This window comes from Vulpes vulpes, chromosome 14 (assembly GCF_048418805.1).
Source record: "Vulpes vulpes isolate BD-2025 chromosome 14, VulVul3, whole genome shotgun sequence".
Lineage (NCBI taxonomy): Eukaryota > Metazoa > Chordata > Mammalia > Carnivora > Canidae > Vulpes > Vulpes vulpes.
The window spans coordinates 56597385-56616359 of NC_132793.1; the positions used below are offsets into that span (position 1 = coordinate 56597385).

The window sequence follows — 18975 nt, forward strand, 5'->3', positions numbered from 1 at the left end:
AAAATGGTAAGTCACTTGGGCATTTTGGCAGTTTCTTATATAGCTAAACATAGTTTTGCCATGCAATTCAGCAATTGTGGTTTTAGGTATTTAATCAAATGAATTGAATAATTATGTTCAGACAAAAACCTGTCAGTGAATGTTGACAGCACCTTCATTCATAATGGCTAAAATTTAACCACTCAACACACCCTTCAGTAGGTGTATAGGTAAACTGTAGTATACCATACATAGACTATTATTAGTGATAAAAAAAAATCAGCCATCAGGCCACAAAAAGATGTGGAGGAAGCTTAAATGAATATATTGCTAAGCGAAAGAAGCCATTTTGCAGGCTATCTATTGTATGATTCCATCTATATGACATTCTGGATAAGGCAAAATTATTGGCAATTTGGTTTGAATTTTTAGAAATATCTTCTGCTTAACCTTTTGAGCATATGGAATACTGATGTAATAACTGATATGATAAGATCAATCGTAAAAAATATATCACACTAAGGAATTTACTAATAATAGCTGAAACTGTGTGTAGAGGGAGAAGAGGTATATGGTAACTCTCTTTATGCTCAATTATTCTGTAAAACTAAAGTTGCTCAAATATATAGTTTATAAATCAGAATATAATAATCTAAAATGATTTTGAACTATAGGCACTTTTCCAAATGATTAGTAATATAAAATAAGACCCTTTGGCTTCATTCTAAATTTATACTTGGAAATTGTTCTGGGCTTTCACTTCCAGCCAAGATGGAATAACAGATTTCCTTTCCTACCAAAACAACCAAAAATTCAACAAAAATAGAAATGGTGGCTTTCAAGACATTGGAATCAGTCAGTGAAGGGCAGTGGTACATGAGAGAAGCATTCAAGGTGAGCCTGCAGTTCCTCCAGCTTACTGCTTCCACAGTTTTAAGATCAAAGCACAGGGAATGGGAATGAAACAGATTCTGGCTGGTTCTCTGAGTTGAGGGAATGGAGCTGAGAGTTCTGAGAGACCAATACAGCTAGAATTCACAAGATTGTGTACTAGAGGACAAATATACAGAAGACCTCCTTAAGTATTCAGCAAAGTAGTAACTAGGATATGTGTGAAGAAAGTTATTGAGTCTAAATCCATCAAGAGAATTAGAATTATAGTGTACACCATTCACACAGGATTGGGAATAATTTCTATTCTCATCAAACTATGAAACCTCAAAAATCACAGTACATAAAGTATACAGAGGGATCTTGTCTCAACAGTGGTTAATGATTAATTCTAAACTCTGGCCCTTCCTATCAAATATGGCTATCCAACTAAAAAAGATTAGAGTGTTCCAAGTAAATTAGCTGCATTACAGAATAAAGCTTAAAAATACTAACGAAAATACAAAAATATTCGACATTCAGGCAGCCTGGGTGGCTCAGCGGTTTAGCACCGCCTTTGGCCCAGGGCATGATCCTGGGATCGAGTCCCATGTTGGGATACCTGCATGGAACCTGCTTCTCCTCTGCTTGTGTCTCTGTCTCTCTGTTTCTCATGAATAAATAAAAATCTTTAAAAAAATATTCTACATCCAAGATTGAAACTTACAAAGTTCAATATCCAGTAAAATGTTGTAAGAAGCAGAAAAATACAACTCATAATAAGAAGCTAAATCAATTGATCAGTCTTAATGTTTGTAAACCTCATGAATGAGCTTTAGAATGTGTGAAGCAAAAGCTGCAAGTAGATGCTAATATTGCCAGAGTTAACAGTTATTATATAATTATTCCATATGTTCAGAAAGTTAAGTAAAAGCTATTTTTAAAAACTCAAATTGAGCATATAGAAATGAAAGCCATGAAGTTTGAGAAAAATACTACGTATGAGATTAATGACAGATTAGACATTTGCATAAGATTAAATAAACTTGAAATTGATAACAATAAACATCCAATGGAAAATACAGAGACAAGAAAATTAACAAAACAAAACATCAATAAGTTGGACAACTTCAGGTGGCTGACCATATATATATAGTTGGAATCTCCAGAGGAGGGGCCTTGGAGATAGAAAAATATTTGAAGAAATGTAAAAATTTTAAAAACTTCATGTAAACTGTAAACCTACAGACCTAGGAAACCTAGCAAACCCTCAGAACAAGAAACATGAAGAAAATTACACCATACTACATAATAAATCTCTCAAGTGTAAAGAAAAAAATCTTAAAAGTAGTGTGTGTGGGGTGATACTTTATATACAAATGACCAAAGATAAGTCTAAGAGTATAGTTTATATCAGAAACAATGCAGATAAGAAGACAGTAGGAAAATATTTTAGAAGTACTGAAAGAAAAAAATTAACAACATTTTGTACCAAGTCAGAATGTCTATAAAAAATGGAGAAATAAAAAAAATGGAGAAATAATTTTACACATTAAAAATGTAAATAATATTTGAACAATAGACTTACACCTCATGAAATGTCTAAAAGTCTTTCTGGCTGAAATAAAATGATACCAGATAAGAACTACAAAAAGCAAAGAAGACCAAAGGAAATGGTAATTATCTAGGTATTTTTTTCTTATTTAAATCCCTTTAAAAATAATTGTTTAAAACAGATAAATATATAATATGGATTTACTTGAAGAGGCATTATATCACACATTGGTAGATTGTGTTAAGTTAAATATGTATAATATAAACTTTGAAGCACCACTAAAATAACAGTCACAGTTAATAAGCCCAACTGACACATGAATTAAAATAGAATTTTACAAAAACATTTGTTTAATCTCAAATTAGGCAAAAAAAAGAGAACAAAGAAGAGATAAAAAAAGAAAAACAGAAAGGATAGATTCAAACCTATTATAGTAATCACATAAAATGTAAATGTTGCAATATTTCAATTGAAAGGCAGAGATTGTATAATTTGATTTTTTAAAGAAAGCAAGACCCAGCTATCAATGTTGTATAAAAGAAATGTACTTCAACTATAGACACAAGTAGATTATATGTAAAAGGATGGGGAAAGATATATCACATTAACAGAAATCTAAAGAAAGCTGGAGTATGATATTATACCAAGTAGATCTGAGAGCAAATACTATTAGGAATAAAAAAGGTGATTATGTTATGCTAGAATGGTCGATTCATTAAGAATTCAAGCAAGTCTTAATGTTTGTGAACCTCATGAATGAGCTTTAAAGTATGTGAAGCAAAAGCTGCAAGTAGAAATATAGAAATTCCTGAATGTGATCAGATATTTTGATTTTCTTAATAATAGAAGTAGGCCAAAAAACCTCAGTGATCATACAAAAGATTTGAATAACAGAGCCAACTTGACATGATTGACATTTGTAGAAATTTTACCTGTCAAAGAAGAATACATTTCTTTTGAAAAGCACTGGAAACCCAAAGTAAACCATATTCTGTAAAGCAAGTATCAATAAATTTAAATGACTAAATCATATAATGGAATTTTCTGACCATGATCAAATTAAATTAGAACTACATGAATAAAAAAAAGATTTCTGGAAAAGTCCCAAATATTTGGAAACTGAATAACAAACTTTTAAATAACTTGTGTTCAAATAATTTTTTCAAAAGAAAAATTGTAGAGTATTTTGAAGTGAATGAAAATGAAAATACATGTAACAAAACTTATAGAGTGTTGCTAAGACAGTACTTAGGGGAAAATGTATATTGCCTAATATTAGAAAAGAAAAAAAGTATCAATCCAATGACACTTGCTTCTACCTTAAAAAACTAGAAACATCAAAGTATAATGATCCCAAAGTAAGTAAAAGGATGGAAACAACAGAAATTAGAATAGAAATTAATGAAATAGAGATGAAAAAAACATGGAAGAATTATAATCAGGTCAAATTTTGAGGAGATTGATAAAATTGTTCAACCTCTAGAGAGAGAAAACTACTTATATCAAGAGTTAGAGATCTGATGTGATATTTTTGTAGATTCCACCAATATTAAAGAGATAGTAAGGTAATATTATGAGCAATTTTATGCCCATAAATCTGACAGCTTCCATGAAATAGGGAAATCCCTCAAAAGACACAAACTCATTTAAGAAAAAAATAATATGTCTCTAATAAATAAATCAAATTTGTACTTAAACAGTTTCTGACAAAGAAAGTTCCAGGCCCAAATGGTTTTACTGAAGAACTAAACCAAATATTTAAACAATATCTGATTTTGCACAATTTCTAGAAAATTAAAAGGGAGTACATACTTTCCAACTTATTCTATGAAACTGGCATTATCTTTACATCAAACCTGGACAAAGACATTGTAAGAAAAGAGAACTATAAACCTATTTCTCTCATGAAGATAAATACAAGAACTCTTAAAATTCTGGCAAATTGAAACCTCCCCCATATTAAAATAAATTATGATCAAGCAATACTTATGAAAGGAATACAAGGTGGCCACCTGGGTGGCTCAGTCACTTAAGTGTCTGCCTTTGGCTCAGGTCATGACCCCAGGGTCCTGGGATTGAGTTCTGCATTGGACTCCTTGCTCTGCGGGGAGCCTGCTCCTCCCTCTCCCTCTGCCTGCCACTTCCCCTGTTTGTACTTTCTTTCTCGCTTTCTCTCTGTCAAATAAATAAAATTATAAAAAGAAAAAGAATGCAAAGTTGCTTTAATATTTGAAAATCAGTTGGTATAACCCACCATATTAATAAACTAAAAAAGCCCATTATCATAATAGATGCCCAAAAGGCCCATGATAAAGTACAACATCTATTCCTGATAAAGTAGGAAACTAGGAATGGAAGGGAACTATGAAAAATATAGTTAACACTATACTTAGTGATTATTATGGAATGAATATGTTTCCCCTCCTACCAAAATCGTATGTTGAAGTCTTAGTCTCCACTGTGGTAGGATTAGGATTAAGGAGATCATTAGGTGTAGATAAGGTCATGAAGGTAGACCAACCTCCCCATAATGATGGAGATTAGTGTCCTTATAAGAGAGGGGAATAAACCAAAGACTTCCCTCAATTTGCCATGTGGGGATACACTGAGAAGGTGATGGTCTGCAATCTGGGAAGAGAGCTCACACAGACACTGTGGGAAATAAACGTTTGTTGTTTAATCCAATCTATGATGTTTTGCTACAGCAGCCTGAGCAAAGACAATGGTGAAACATTGAATGACCAGGAGTATAATATCTACTTTTCAGCACTTCTATATTAACACTATTGTGGATATTCTAACCGTTATAATACTGTAAGTGAAAGAAAAGTCATCCCAATAAGAAAATTGGAAGTAAAATTGTGTTTATTTGAAGGTGACACAATTGTCTATACGGAAAATCCAAAACGCACCATAACTGAAAAAATGAGCTTAGCAAGTTTGTAGGACACAAGGTCAATATGCAAGAATTCAGAGTATTTCTACAGACAACCTAGAAATAAGCAGAAATTAGTGTCAAAAAAACTCCCAGTTCTAACAGTATTAGGAAAAAAGAAATACTGTAGAAGAAAAGATCATTATACAAGAATTTATGGTGTTTTTATGTACTACCTACCAATAATTGGAAATTGATAATACATAAAAACGCCATTAGTAGTAGTATCAAGAAGCAGAAATACTTAATGATAAACATCAGATATGATAGTCCAATTCACAATTACTAAAAAATATTCCTGAGCTAAGTTAAAAGCCTAAATTTTTAGAGAGATATCCCATGTTCATGAGTTGGAAGACTCAATATATTAAGAAGTTAATCCTCCTCAAATTGATGTATGTATTCAATGTGATCACAGTAAAAAATCCCAACAGGCTTTCTCTTTTAGATATTATATAAGTAACCTAAACTCATATGATATACAAAGGACCTAGAAAAAAAAAAAAAACAATTCTGATGAGTAGAAGTGGAGGGTAAACACAATTTGATTTCAAGAGTTTTAGCTAATATAATAAGGAAAATAGTATTTTTTTGTAAATACAGACAAATATATCAGTGTAAAGAATAGAAAGTCCAGAAATAGGCCTATATATAAATGGATAATTGATTTTTGACAGGATGCATATACAATTTAGTAGAGAATATATGTCATTTTAACAAACTATGATGGAACAATTAGATATCTATATGTTAACATATGAACTTTGGTCTATATCATGTAGCACATAAAATAGTTAAAATGGATTGTAGATTGAATATAAAATATAAAATACCAAGAATATAGGAAAATGTTTTGTAAACTTGGGTTCAGCTGAGTTTTCTTAAATATGGTACCAAATACATGATCCATAAAGAAATATATTGATTAATTGGTCTACATCAAAGTAAAGTATTTCTGCTCTTTGAAAGTCTCTGTTAAAGGGAATGAAAAAAACAAGCCATAGATTGTGAGAAGATATTTGAAAGTCATAAATCTAAAACAAAAGAAAATCATAAATCTGATGGACTTGCTTCTAGAATATATAAAGAAATTTCAATGCTTAATAAAAGAAAATAATAAGAGCAGGCAAAAGGTTTGAACAGACATTTAACCAAATATATACAGATGAGAAACAAGGATATGGAAAGATGGCCAACATCTTTATTCATCAGGGAAGGTAATATTAAAAACCATAATATGAACTACTATATCCTTGTAAGAATGTCTAAATTTAAAAAGGCTCATTATACTAAGTGTTGATGAGGAATGTTGAAAGTGACTGAAACCCTTATACACTGCTGGTGGAAATATAAAATAACAAAACCAAATTGGAAAAGTGGCAGTTTCTCAAAAAGTTATATGAACATCTACTGTATGATTCCTCCACCTTAGTATTTACTGAGACATGGAGACATATCACCATACAAAGATCATATAAAGAATAACTATATGAAAGAGGCCAGACAGAAAGTGTACATACTGTATGATTCCATTTCATAAAATGCTTTAAAATTCATATTAATGAATAATGACAGAAACCAGCAGATGCTGGGAGCAGGGGCAGAGGTATTACAAAGGGGCACAATGAAATTTTGGAGGTGATGATCGTTCGTTAACATGATTGTGGTGGTGGTGGTGATGATTTCACAAGTGTATACATATATCAAAAAATTTCAGATTGTATATGTTCATTGTACATATTGAGTTAGTCCTTAATAAACCTGTTAAAAAGAAATTATTTCAATAATCATATTTTTATGGATTTCATTGATATCCTGATATATACATTATAAGTATAATACTGTGGTATAATTACATTAATTCTTTCTTTTTTTTTTTTACAGAACAGGACACTTGGGAAACCTGACAGCTCCTTGCAATTCTCATTGTAAATGCTCATCTTCATTTTATTCTGCTGTCTGTGGAAGAGATAATATTGCATATTTTTCTCCTTGCTTTGCAGGCTGTACACTATCCAAAACATTTAATCATCACAAGGTAATTATTATTTCACTATGATTCTCTCTCTCTAATAAGATGTTCAATTTGTAGATGGTGTTTACATTTTACTCCTAGCTCTCTATAAAAGCTTTTTTCCTCATAAAGTAAAAAAAAAAAAAAAAAAAAAAAAAGAAAAAAAAAAAAGAACAGGAAAAGAGTATTTGTTTTATGTGGCCATGATACAAAGGGCTTATGGGAATTGGCAGTGGAAAAAAATTCTTCTACATTAAAACATGCCTCAATAAGTAAGAAAATTATGAAAGGAAAAAACTCATTGGTAAATAAAAACATAATAAAAGTATTAGATTAGTCACTTATAAAACCAGGATGGAGATTAAAGCACAAAAGCAGTGAAATACCACTTAGAGCTATAACAATCAGTCAAGGGATTCACAAAATAAAAGGGTATAAAATATGGTATCATATACATAAAATGGGGGAGGGGAAAAACAAATGTGGTGCTTTTAGAACAGGTCATACTTAACCATCAACTTAATATTGATGAGTATATATATAGGATGTTATATATGAACCTAATCAAACAAATAAAAAACCTAAAATAGATATGCAAAAAAAGAGACAGGAATTCAAGGATATCACTAAAGATAGCCAAAAAACCACAGAAGAAAGAGAGAAAAAGAAGAAAGGAATGGAGAACTGCAAAAACAACTATTTAAAAAAAAGATAACAAAATGGCAGTAAGTAACAAAAGGCACACCTATCAATAATTGCTTTACCTGTAGGAAGACTAAATGCCAATTGAAAGACATAGGGTGACTGAATTAAAAAAGCAAGACCCATCAATATGTAGCCTACAAGAGACTCACCTCAGAGACACATGCAGATTGAAAGTGAAGAGATAGGAAAACATTTGTCATGCAAATGGAGCAAAAAGAAAGCTAGGGTAGGAAGACTTTATATCAGAAAAAATATACTTTAAAATATACTTTAAGACTATAGCAAGGAACAAAGAAGGACACTACATAATGATAAAACAATCCAACAAGAACATAAAAAATTGTGAATATTTATGCATTCAACATGTGAGAACCCAAATACATAAAGCAACTATTAACAGACATAAAAGCAGAAATCAATAGTAATACAATAATATTAGGGGGCTTTAACATCCACTTAAATCAATGGATAGACCTGACAAAAAATTAACAAAGGACACGGGCTAAAATGACACATTGGAACAGATAGACCTAACATGTATTCAGAACATTCCATTATAAAACAGCAGAATATACATTCTTTTCATCCTGGAACATTCTCTAGAATAGAACATGTATTAGGCCACAAAACAATCTCGACAAATTCAAAAAGACCTAAGTCATACCATGCATGAAACCTTTATCTTTCATGCATCTTTTCTGACCACAACAGCGTAAAACTAGAAATCAATTACAAGAAAAAATCTGGAAAGCATACAAATACATGATGATTAAATAATATGCTACTGAACAATGAATGAGTCAACCAAGAAATCAAAGAGGAAATAAAAAATTACATGGAGGCAAATGAAAATGAAAACACAATGTTCCAAAATCTTTGGTGTGCAGTAAAAACTGTTTTAAGAGGGAAGATCATAGCAACACAGGCCTACTTCAAGAAGCAAGAAAAATCCCAAGTAAACAATGTAACCTTGCACCTAAAGGAGCTAGAAAAAGAATAAAACCCAAAGTGAGTAGAAGAAAGGAAATAATAAAGATTAGAAATAAATAAAATAGAGACTAAAGAAACCATAGAACAGATCAATGAAACTGGTTTTTTGAAAATATCAAGAAAATTGATAAACCTTTATCCAGAGATATCAAAAAAAAAAAAAGAAGAAGACTCAAATAAAATCAGAAATGAAACAAAAGAAATAACAACATCATAGAAATTGTAAGAAATTTTACACCGCAAAGGGTTATAAGAGAATATTATAAAAATTATAGGCCAACAAATTGGATAACCTAGAAGAAATGGATAAATTCATAGAAACATATCACCTCTCAAAACCTTGCCAGGAAAAAATACAAACTTAGAACAGACCAATTACTGGTAATACAATCGAATCAGTAATTATATGGAGAACAAACTGATGGTTACCAGAGGAGAGGTGGGCAGGGGGATGGGTTGGGTAGGTGATGGGGATAAGAAAGGCACTTGTAATCAGCACTGGGCATTGTATGTAAGTGTTGAAACACTAAATTCTACACGTGAAACAAATATTACACTGTATGTTACCTAACTGCAACTTAAATAAAAACTAGGAAAAAAAAAAAAGAAACTTCCAAGAAACAAAAGACCAGGACCAGATGACTCCATCAGTGAATTCTACTAATTTACAGAAGGGTGAATGCCCATTCTTCGCAAACTTTTCTGAAAAACAAGAGGAAGGAAATCTTCCAGATTCGTTCTATGTGGACAATATTACCCTGATACCAAAACCAGATAAAAATACTACCGAGAGAGAGAAAGAGAGAGACAGAGAGTGAGTCAGTCCAATAGGCTATTATCTCTGATGAACACAGAGGCAAAAATCCTGAACAAAATATTGGTAAATCAAACACAACAAACATTACAAAAATCATTCACTATAATCAACTGGGATTTATTGCTGGGTTGCAAAGGTGATTCAGTATTCACACTTCAATGTGATACATCACATCAATAAGAGAAAGGTTAAAAACCATATGACCATCTCAATAGATGGAGAAAAACATTTGACAGAGTACAATGTCCATTCATGATAAAAAAAAAAACTCAACAAGGTAGATTTAAAGTGAGCATAGCTCAACATAATAAAGGCCATATATGAAAAACCCACAGCTAGCATCATATTCAAAGGGGAAAAACTGAAAGCTTTCCCCCTAAGATCAAGAACAAGACAAAGATATCCACTTCCACCACTTGTATTCAGCATAGTACTGGAAGTTTCAGCCACAGCAATTAGACAAGAAAAATAAATAAAAGTCACCCAAATTGGTAAGGAAGAAGTAAAATTTTCACAATGTGCAGGTGACATGACACTAAACATAGAAAACAGCAATACAAATGACTTACAATTGAATGACTTACCCTCTGTCTTTTGTCGTTTGTATCTATCAGGACTCAGTTTAAAATTTCCACATTTGCTCATATGTTGGCCATAACCTTCAGAATTCTTTATTTCCCTTTTACCAACCTCCAGACAAATTTTCTTATTTTGTCATATACAGTTGACTACTCTTATTTGACTTCATGTTAATTTTCTTATGTCTTAATCTGCTTTTGGCTAAATAAAGCACTATAACTTCAGCGTCTTCCTTTTTTTTTTTTTTTAATTTTAAGGATTTTATTTATTTGACAGAGAGAGCCAGAGAGCCCAAGCAGGGAGAAGGGAATAGTAGAGGGAGAGGGAGAAGCAGAATCTCTCCTGAGCAGTGAATCCGACAGAGGGCTCCAACACTGGGTTCCATCCCAGGATCCTGGGATCATGAGCTGAACTGAAGGCAGACACTTAACCGACTGAGCCACCCTAGCACACCTAGCTTCTTCCTTTTAAGTGGCACCAAAATATTTTTTTCAATGAAAATATGTCAACTTGGAAACAATTCTGATTAAGAGGCAGCTGGGTGGCTCAGTAGGTTAACAGTCCCACTCTTAATCAAGCTCAGGTCTCTATCTCAGGATTGTGAGTTCATGCCCTGTGTTGAGCTTCACCCCGAAGGTAGAGCCTAGTTAAAAGATTTTTTTCGCCCTGAAATAATTCTGATTAAATGTTTATATTTAAAACATCAGAGTCAAAGGGAATCAGAATTGGATGCTCTTCAATTACACTTAATGTGAAAGTTTGAGTGGTAGAAAATATCGTATCTCTGAAGATTTCTAAGTTTCTACTCTTAGAAACTCTCTACTCTTAGTTTCTATAGAAAATTAGAAAAAACTAGTTTCTATAGAAAATTAGAGCTTTTCAAAAGCTGAAAATTGCTATCTGTTCTTCATATTGATAATATTCCTGGGGAGTTTTGCCTCATTGACACCCACATGCATTTTTCCTATCTGTGCTACCAGAGATCTTCCAATTTCCTTAATATAGATAACAAAGAAATCTTGGGCTTTCTTCGTGATTTTGTCATTGAGACTAATCCTTTTCCAGCTGATAGAGACTTCATATAAAATCATAGGATCATGGTGCTTTTTCCAGAGGTTGCCCTATTACAATAGGAGACTCACTCTAATTATCTGTGGAGGGGGATATTAATCTCACATAACACATTAAGGATTGTAAGAAGCCAGGTTTCAAGGTCTCCTTCCATTGACACATCCTTAAAATATTTTAATTTCATGTACTCCTCACCTTTGTGTTATTTTTACCATATATTGTATTTCTTCATGTATTTTAAATGACATGTACTATTATTGTTTTTTAAAGGCAATACACACTTAGATTTCCTCATTTCCTTGCATTTCTATGTTTTCATATGACATTATTTTCTTTTTTCCTGAAGAACCATATTTCACCTTCATTTTTGGAAAAAAACTATGTCAGTGGGCCTGGAATTCTATATTGGCAGTGACCTATCCACCCTCAACCCTGCCACCCCGGCATGTAAAAGACGCCATTTGATTGTCTTACATCTCTTACTGCTTGGTGGCTCTTAAGATTTTTCTCTTTGTTCTTGGTTTTCAGCAGTTTTACTTTGATAGGCCTAGATTGGATTTTCATTACATTTATTTTTCTTGGTTTTCACAGGACATCTTTAGTCTGTAGATTTTTGTGTATCTATTTGAAAATTCTCAGCTGTTGTTTCTCATTTACTCTCCTCTTTTTTGAAGGGGGGTGGGTAACCACGTATTAGTTTACTATTGCTACCCAACAAATTAAAGATTAGTGTCTTTAAATAATTTTATGTATTTCACAGTTCTAAGGTCATGAGCCCAGACACCATGACTGGGTCCTCTATTGAGTGTCACATGCTGAAATCAGGGTGTTGGCTGAATTGTGCTCTTTTCTGGAGGCTCTGGGGAAGAATCTTCCAAGTTCATTGGGGTTATTTGGCCATTCAGTTGCTTGGGCTGTAAAAAAATGAGATCTGTGTTTCCTAGCAAGGAACCTACCTGTCAGCCGAGGACCAATTTTAGCTCTTAAAGGCCACTCCCATTCTTTACTGCAGGGCTCCCTCCGTCTTCAAGGCTGGTAGCAGATAATCACTAGTAGGCCACATGCTTTGAATCTCTAATTTCAGAAAAAAATGAAATACCTTTTAAGGCTCACCTAATTAGGTGACATTTAGCTTCTCTTTTTTTCTTTCTTTTTTTTTATTTTTTAAGATTTTATTTATTCATGAGAGACACAGAGAGGCAGAGACATAGGCAGAAAGAGAAGCAGGCTCCCCACAAGGAGCCAGATGTGGGACTCGATCCTGGGACTCCAGGATCACACCCTGAGCCAAAGGCCATTGCTCAACCACTGAGCAACCCAGGTGTCCTCTTAGCTTCTCTTTCGTAAAGTCACCTGGTTATAACATAATTTAATAAGGTGAGAAAATTTCATCATTCCATAGTCCTCAGAATCGTGCAGGCTTATGGAAGAGAGAGTGGGAATCTTAGGTGGCATCTTAGACTTCTGCCTCACAACGACTACAAAGAGGCTTTTCCACTGTCTATTCAACGTGTTTTTCAGTTCTAACATTTATATTTTTGTAGGATTCAAACCCATGGTGAAATTCCACATCATTTAAAATATTTTGTCCCTTTTCCCTTCTATTTCTTGGAAATTATTAATCATCACTATTTTAAAGTTCTTGCTTTTAGGTGCAATATGTGGATCATCTAGGAGTCTTACTTGTGTTTTTTCTTAATCATAAGCCAATTATTTTATCTCCCAATAAAATTTTACAGTTGTCTATTTCTCTTCATTTCAGCCTCATGTATTTTTAGGCCGTTATGTGTATACACATTGATAATTGTCATATCTTATTGCTGAGTTCCTTTTATCTTTATAAAGTGTCTTTTTCCATCTGTGCTAATAGTTTTGTCTTAACATCTATATTTTAAATAGTCACTTTAGCTTTCTCTTGCTGACTGTTTCCATGTGTTATCTTATTTCTATCATTTTATGTTCCAACTACTAGTGACTAACATTTGAAGTGTTTCTTGTAGCCAGCATGTAATATGGTTTTGCTTTTTCTTCAATTCTATCGATCTCTCTTTTTATTTTTTTTTATTTTTATTTTTTTATTAATTTTTATTGGTGTTCAATTTACCAACATACAGAAAAACACCCAGTGCTCATCCCGTCAAGTGTCCACCTCAGTGCCCGTCGATCTCTCTTTTTAAACAGACGTACTTATTTATTGAGAGAGAGAAAAGAATTCAATTCAATTTCTTGTGAAAGAGAGCATGTGCAAGTGGGGGAAGGGGCATGGGAAGAGGGGGAGAAAATCTCAAGCAGCCTCCCCACTGAGTGAGGGATCTGACAAGGTTTTCCATCTCATGACCCTGCGACCATAACCTGAGCCACCAATTTCAATTTCTTGTGAAATCAAGAGTTGGACACTTAACCAACTGAGCCACCTAGGTGCTTTATCTGCTAATCTCTTTTAATTGGAGTTTTTAGCTATATAAATTTATTGTACTTATTGATATAGTGGAGTTAGATCTATCTTCTTCCTTTTTTATTATTTGAATTGAATATATTTTTACTATTTCATATTAAGGTAATTTTTGGCATTTTGATTATATTACGGAGTATAACTCCACTGTCCTTCAACCCTTCCTGGGCCTTATATCTTGTAATTCTACCATTTGCTTACTAAACCTTCTTCATATTTTCATTTCCCCCTTGGTCAGCCTAGTTTCTATTGTCTGCAACCATTTATTGTGCATTTATCTTTTGTCTGACCTCCAGGTCCACTTGGCACTGTTCTCTACAGTCCTCATTGTTCAAGGAGACTGAACAAGGGGATGAGAGCTTCCTTAGCTTCTGAATGGATTAAGATAATAAGAAATCCTAGTAGAAAATCAGAAAAATGGGGAGAAAAGTGAGGTTGTTGTGCTTATTTTCTTAGTTCCCTGTCTGAGCCATGGATTGACTTCATCTCTTAACTGAAGGTCTTAATTCCTCTCAGGGAGCCCTCCTCCATATGACTGTCCCCTTGGGTCCCCATTCTTACCCTAAGACCATTCAGCAAATCCTTTCAAATTTACTCTCAAAATAAATGCTGGATCTGACTAGCTTTGTAACATTTTCTGCTATCACTGTGGCCACCATCACCATTGTCTTGCAATTTATTTCAGTAGCTTTTTAACTGTTTCCTCAGCATTCACTCTTCCCTTCATAGTCCAATATAGCTATTGGAGTGATCTTTTAAAACATATCATTTATACATTTATCTCTCCAGAGTTTTTACATTATTAAGAATAAAAACCAAAGTTCTTACATTTTTCTTGCAGTTACTTACCTGTTTCTGTATAATTTGCCTTTCCCCTTTTATTCTGATTTTATTTTTTCTTAGTTTCTTTCATGTTTACTCGGCTCCAGCCATTTGTCTCCTTGCTTTTCTTTCAGTTTATGAAGCAAGCTCTAATCCCATGGCTTTTCAATTTCTGTGTTTTTTTTTTTTTTTTTTCCTACCTGGAATACACTTCTTTCAGATAACCACATGGCTCACTTCCTTGCCTTCTTCTAATCTCTGCTCAAATATCACTGTATCCCTGAGGCATTCCCAGATCATGCTAAAGTTATTTCTATAATCCCTCTATTTTTCATTAATTTTCTTCCCAAAGTATTTGTCACCATGTGTTTCATTATAAAGTGTTTTTTTTTTTTTTAATTACCTGTTTCATCTGAGTTATCGACATGATGGCAGGGATTTCTATTGTATTGCTTACTGTGTTTTCCTAGCACTTAGAATGGTGTTTGGCACATAGATACTAAAAAGACTATGGTGGAATGAATTAAGTGCAATTTGGATATTTGAATATTTCCATTTGTTATTTAATAGATCTAGTAATCACATAACAACTACCTCAAAGAAGCAGACATGATTTTTGGATCACGATTTTATGAATCATTCAAATTCAAGTCATCTCCATTTCTTCTTATCCTTTAACTAGTAACTTAGTACCATATTTCTGTCGAGTTTATTATTTTTTTTAAGTTAGAATAGTTTCAGTAGATTAATAAGTTGCTAACTGGTCTCTATATCTCTAAACTCTGTTTAGTTCTTCTTAGAAAATATTACTTATTCATCTTCTTTGATTTATCAACCCTGCAAGAACAACCCAAAATTTTCATTTGGAGCTGCATTGTGACTATAATTGGCTTTAGATTCATTTGCCGTTGTAAGCCCTTTTCCTCACTTAAAAAAAATTAGTATAGAACTTCTTTGTTATGAAAACAAGTTGATCCAGCTGGATTAATTATTATCATATTCATTTTTCCTGTAATTTTAGAAGACACTAAAACTATAACATTTTAGGGGGCTCTTAAAGTATTATGAGCCCTATGCATTGTGGCTACTCTGCCTAATAGATAACAGCCCTGTCATCATCTCATGATTCTAACACCTTCTAGAGTTGGGTAACTGTCCATTTTTCCAATCCCAGCTAAAAATCCACTTTATTCATTATCTTAATTGTCCTCAATTTATTCCACTCTCTAACAATTATTTGTGCAATTGAATGTAAATATTTTTGGTGAAATTTTTTTAATTAATAGAATTTATCCTAAGTCACTCTAGTTATACATAAACATATTTTGTTACATAAAAAACTTAGGGTTTATCATTAATATTTCATTTCTAAATAATGAATGGTGGATTTAATGTAAGAATATTGACTAATAAAGCTAGCTAGTGTCCCTGCAGTTGTTGATTTTGTTTTATTTTACAATAATGAGTTTTTGCTTTATATTTCTACAAGATTGTTTTCTTATCTTCATTTTCGTAGGCATACTACAATTGTTCTTGCATTCAAGAAGGATTAACAACCTCAGATGATCAAGGTGATTTTATTGATGCTAGACCTGGGACATGTGATACAAAGTGCTATAAATTACCTTTGTTTGTTGCTTTTATCTTCTCTACGATTTTATTTTCTATTTTTTCTCGGATACCAAGCACCCTGACCATCCTTCGGTATGTATATATTATTCAAAATCATTGTTCATTTAATATATGAGAAAGTCAATTTAAGGAAGATTTTAGAATATTGCTATAAATGATTTACTCTTTTGTTTCAAGGTAGCAGCTGTAAGATGGGAAATTGTTGTATTGTTAAAATTCATATATTTGTTTATTTCTATGATTTAACTAATTTTATTTGTTTAAAGTTTGTAACTATCACATTTAGTTTTAATTAAATTTAACTTACAATATGGTACCTTCATATACAGGAAAATTGTTACGTTGTCAAAATTCATCTATATGTTTAATTTGCTCTCATTTAATTTATTTACATAAAACATATAGATATCACATTTAGCTTAAGTTTAAAACTAAATTTTTAATTTAATACACCTGGAAAATTCATAAATATAGGAATATTCTTAATTATAACACAAATGTGATTATCATGTTGATTCATTAGTTACAGATATTTATAGAATATTTGCTTGTATACTAACCAATTTGACTATGAAAAAACATGTGTCACTAATGAAGGAACATGAAAACTTAAAAACTATTAGAAAATCAGTACACAAGTTTACTCTAAATTAAGGCTACATTTGCTATTTATTTGTTCTTTCTGAATATGCGAAATATATTTAATATTTTTTTGTAGTAGCAAAATAGTTGGTTATTATTTTTTATTGTTTTTCAGGAGGCTAACATAAAACTTTAAGTTGTGATAAGTAATTTGTTGTCCCCTAGGAAAGCAGAGTGGAAAACATGAATACATATATATGCAAAAACAATTCTGAGAACTTGGGAACATGTAGTTTATGCTTTCAATTAATTTGCAATTCAGATGGGAGCAAAAGTTGCACATATCACTACAATGAAGCAGCTTTTTTTATTCATTCATCTGTGTCTGGACTAAAATTACAGGGACCAATAAGATATGTATCTTGTCTTCAAGTTGCTTGGAGTATAAAAGGGTGAGAAAAACACATAAGAAGTAGAGTGGATACTTAGAAGTGCCTTAGTTAAAGCTTGGACATTGACCCAGGAAAAGGTGGAAGAAATGGTAATTTTTATCTAGATAGGATGATTTGGAAATGCTTATCGAAGGCATGGTTCTTGAACTGAGTTATGAAGATAAGTGATTTGTCATAATACAGGCAGGTTAGGGAAACATTCTTAACAGGAAAACTGAGCAGTAAAAGTAGAGGCCAAAATGTGTGAAATACCTTGGCAAGGAGTTTGTTTTGACCAGAGTAGCATGATAGTAAAAGGGACAGGAAGATTTGGATTCCATCAGAGCCTGATCATGGCAAGATGTCTTTGCCATATTAACCTGAATGATTTTATAATGTGTGCACCTGGAGGCCGTTGAAAACAATAAACCTCAGAATTAAAAGTGGGGGGATCCCTGGGTGGCTCAGCGGTTTGGCGCCTGCCTTCGGTCCCTGGCGTGATCCTGGAGGCCCAGGATCAAATACTACGTTGGGTTCCCTGCACGGAGCCTGTTTCTCCCTCTGCCTGTGTCTCTGCCTCTCTCTCTCTCTCTCTTTCTCTGTCTGCCTCTGTCTCTCATGAATAAATAAAATCTTTAAAAAAAAGAATTAAAAGTGACCAGCTATGCATGTTAGATAGAGTACTTTGAAGATACCGTAAAAGATGAAGCTGGGGGAAAACCAGAAAAAAAGGTAGATATTTAGGATTCCATCTTTGAACTTAATAGTGGTATTTAGGGATAGAGGTGATAGAATATATGTGAGAAACATTTAGTTTGGATATAAGGGCAAGATTATTACTTTGATGTTCCTCATACAGAATATAAAAAGAATTAGGATTATGTGCAGGTTTCCAGTCTAGGGAACTAAATGCCTGACAGCCCATTAACTGAGGTAAGAAATTCAAGAAGAGAATGCTTAGGTCAAAGATAATCAGTAAATGTTAAACATGCCTTATGTAAAGTTCATGTAAAACACCCAAACAAATATTTCCAGCAGTAAGGTGAGACATATAGTAATATTCCAGAAGTTTAGTTCTGAGTTTTCTCACTTCTAGTAACTATACAGAACAATAGAAAATTAAATAAAATAAATAAGAAAAGGAAAACACATGTGCATGTGTGCATGTATGTTATAGTTTCCATGTAATTATGAAATAGACTTAAAAATCACAAAGTTGAAATTGCATGTAAATGTTCCCAAAATTGAAGCAGAACTGGAAGCTAGCTATCACAAAAATATTACAAAGACTGACATGAAATATGGAAAGGATTTCAGGATTGGCAGATCTCCTGTGTTGCCAGCATATATTTCCGCTCAGAAGGTGGGGGCCCCACCTTATAATGGAAGTTTTGGGAACAAACATAGGTGGATAAATCAGGATAGACTCCCTCCAGAAAAAATGAGAGAAAAGACTTGGAAAATGCCCAGGAGGTCAAGACATGGCAGATCTCAAAAAGTGCCAGCAAAATATACATCTAATAATTGAATACATAACCATG

General features: G+C 32.8%; 1 protein-coding gene across 1 annotated transcript in view; it reads left to right on the top strand.

Moving 5' to 3' along the window:
• Nucleotides 1–18975, top strand: part of SLCO6A1 (solute carrier organic anion transporter family member 6A1) — a 95763-nt gene that overhangs the window by 57475 nt on the left and 19313 nt on the right. The window contains exons 9-10 of the mRNA XM_025993006.2: nt 7224–7377; nt 16306–16493. Coding sequence (XP_025848791.1) covers nt 7224–7377; nt 16306–16493 — 342 coding nt within the window. The remainder of the gene's footprint in view (nt 1–7223; nt 7378–16305; nt 16494–18975) is intronic.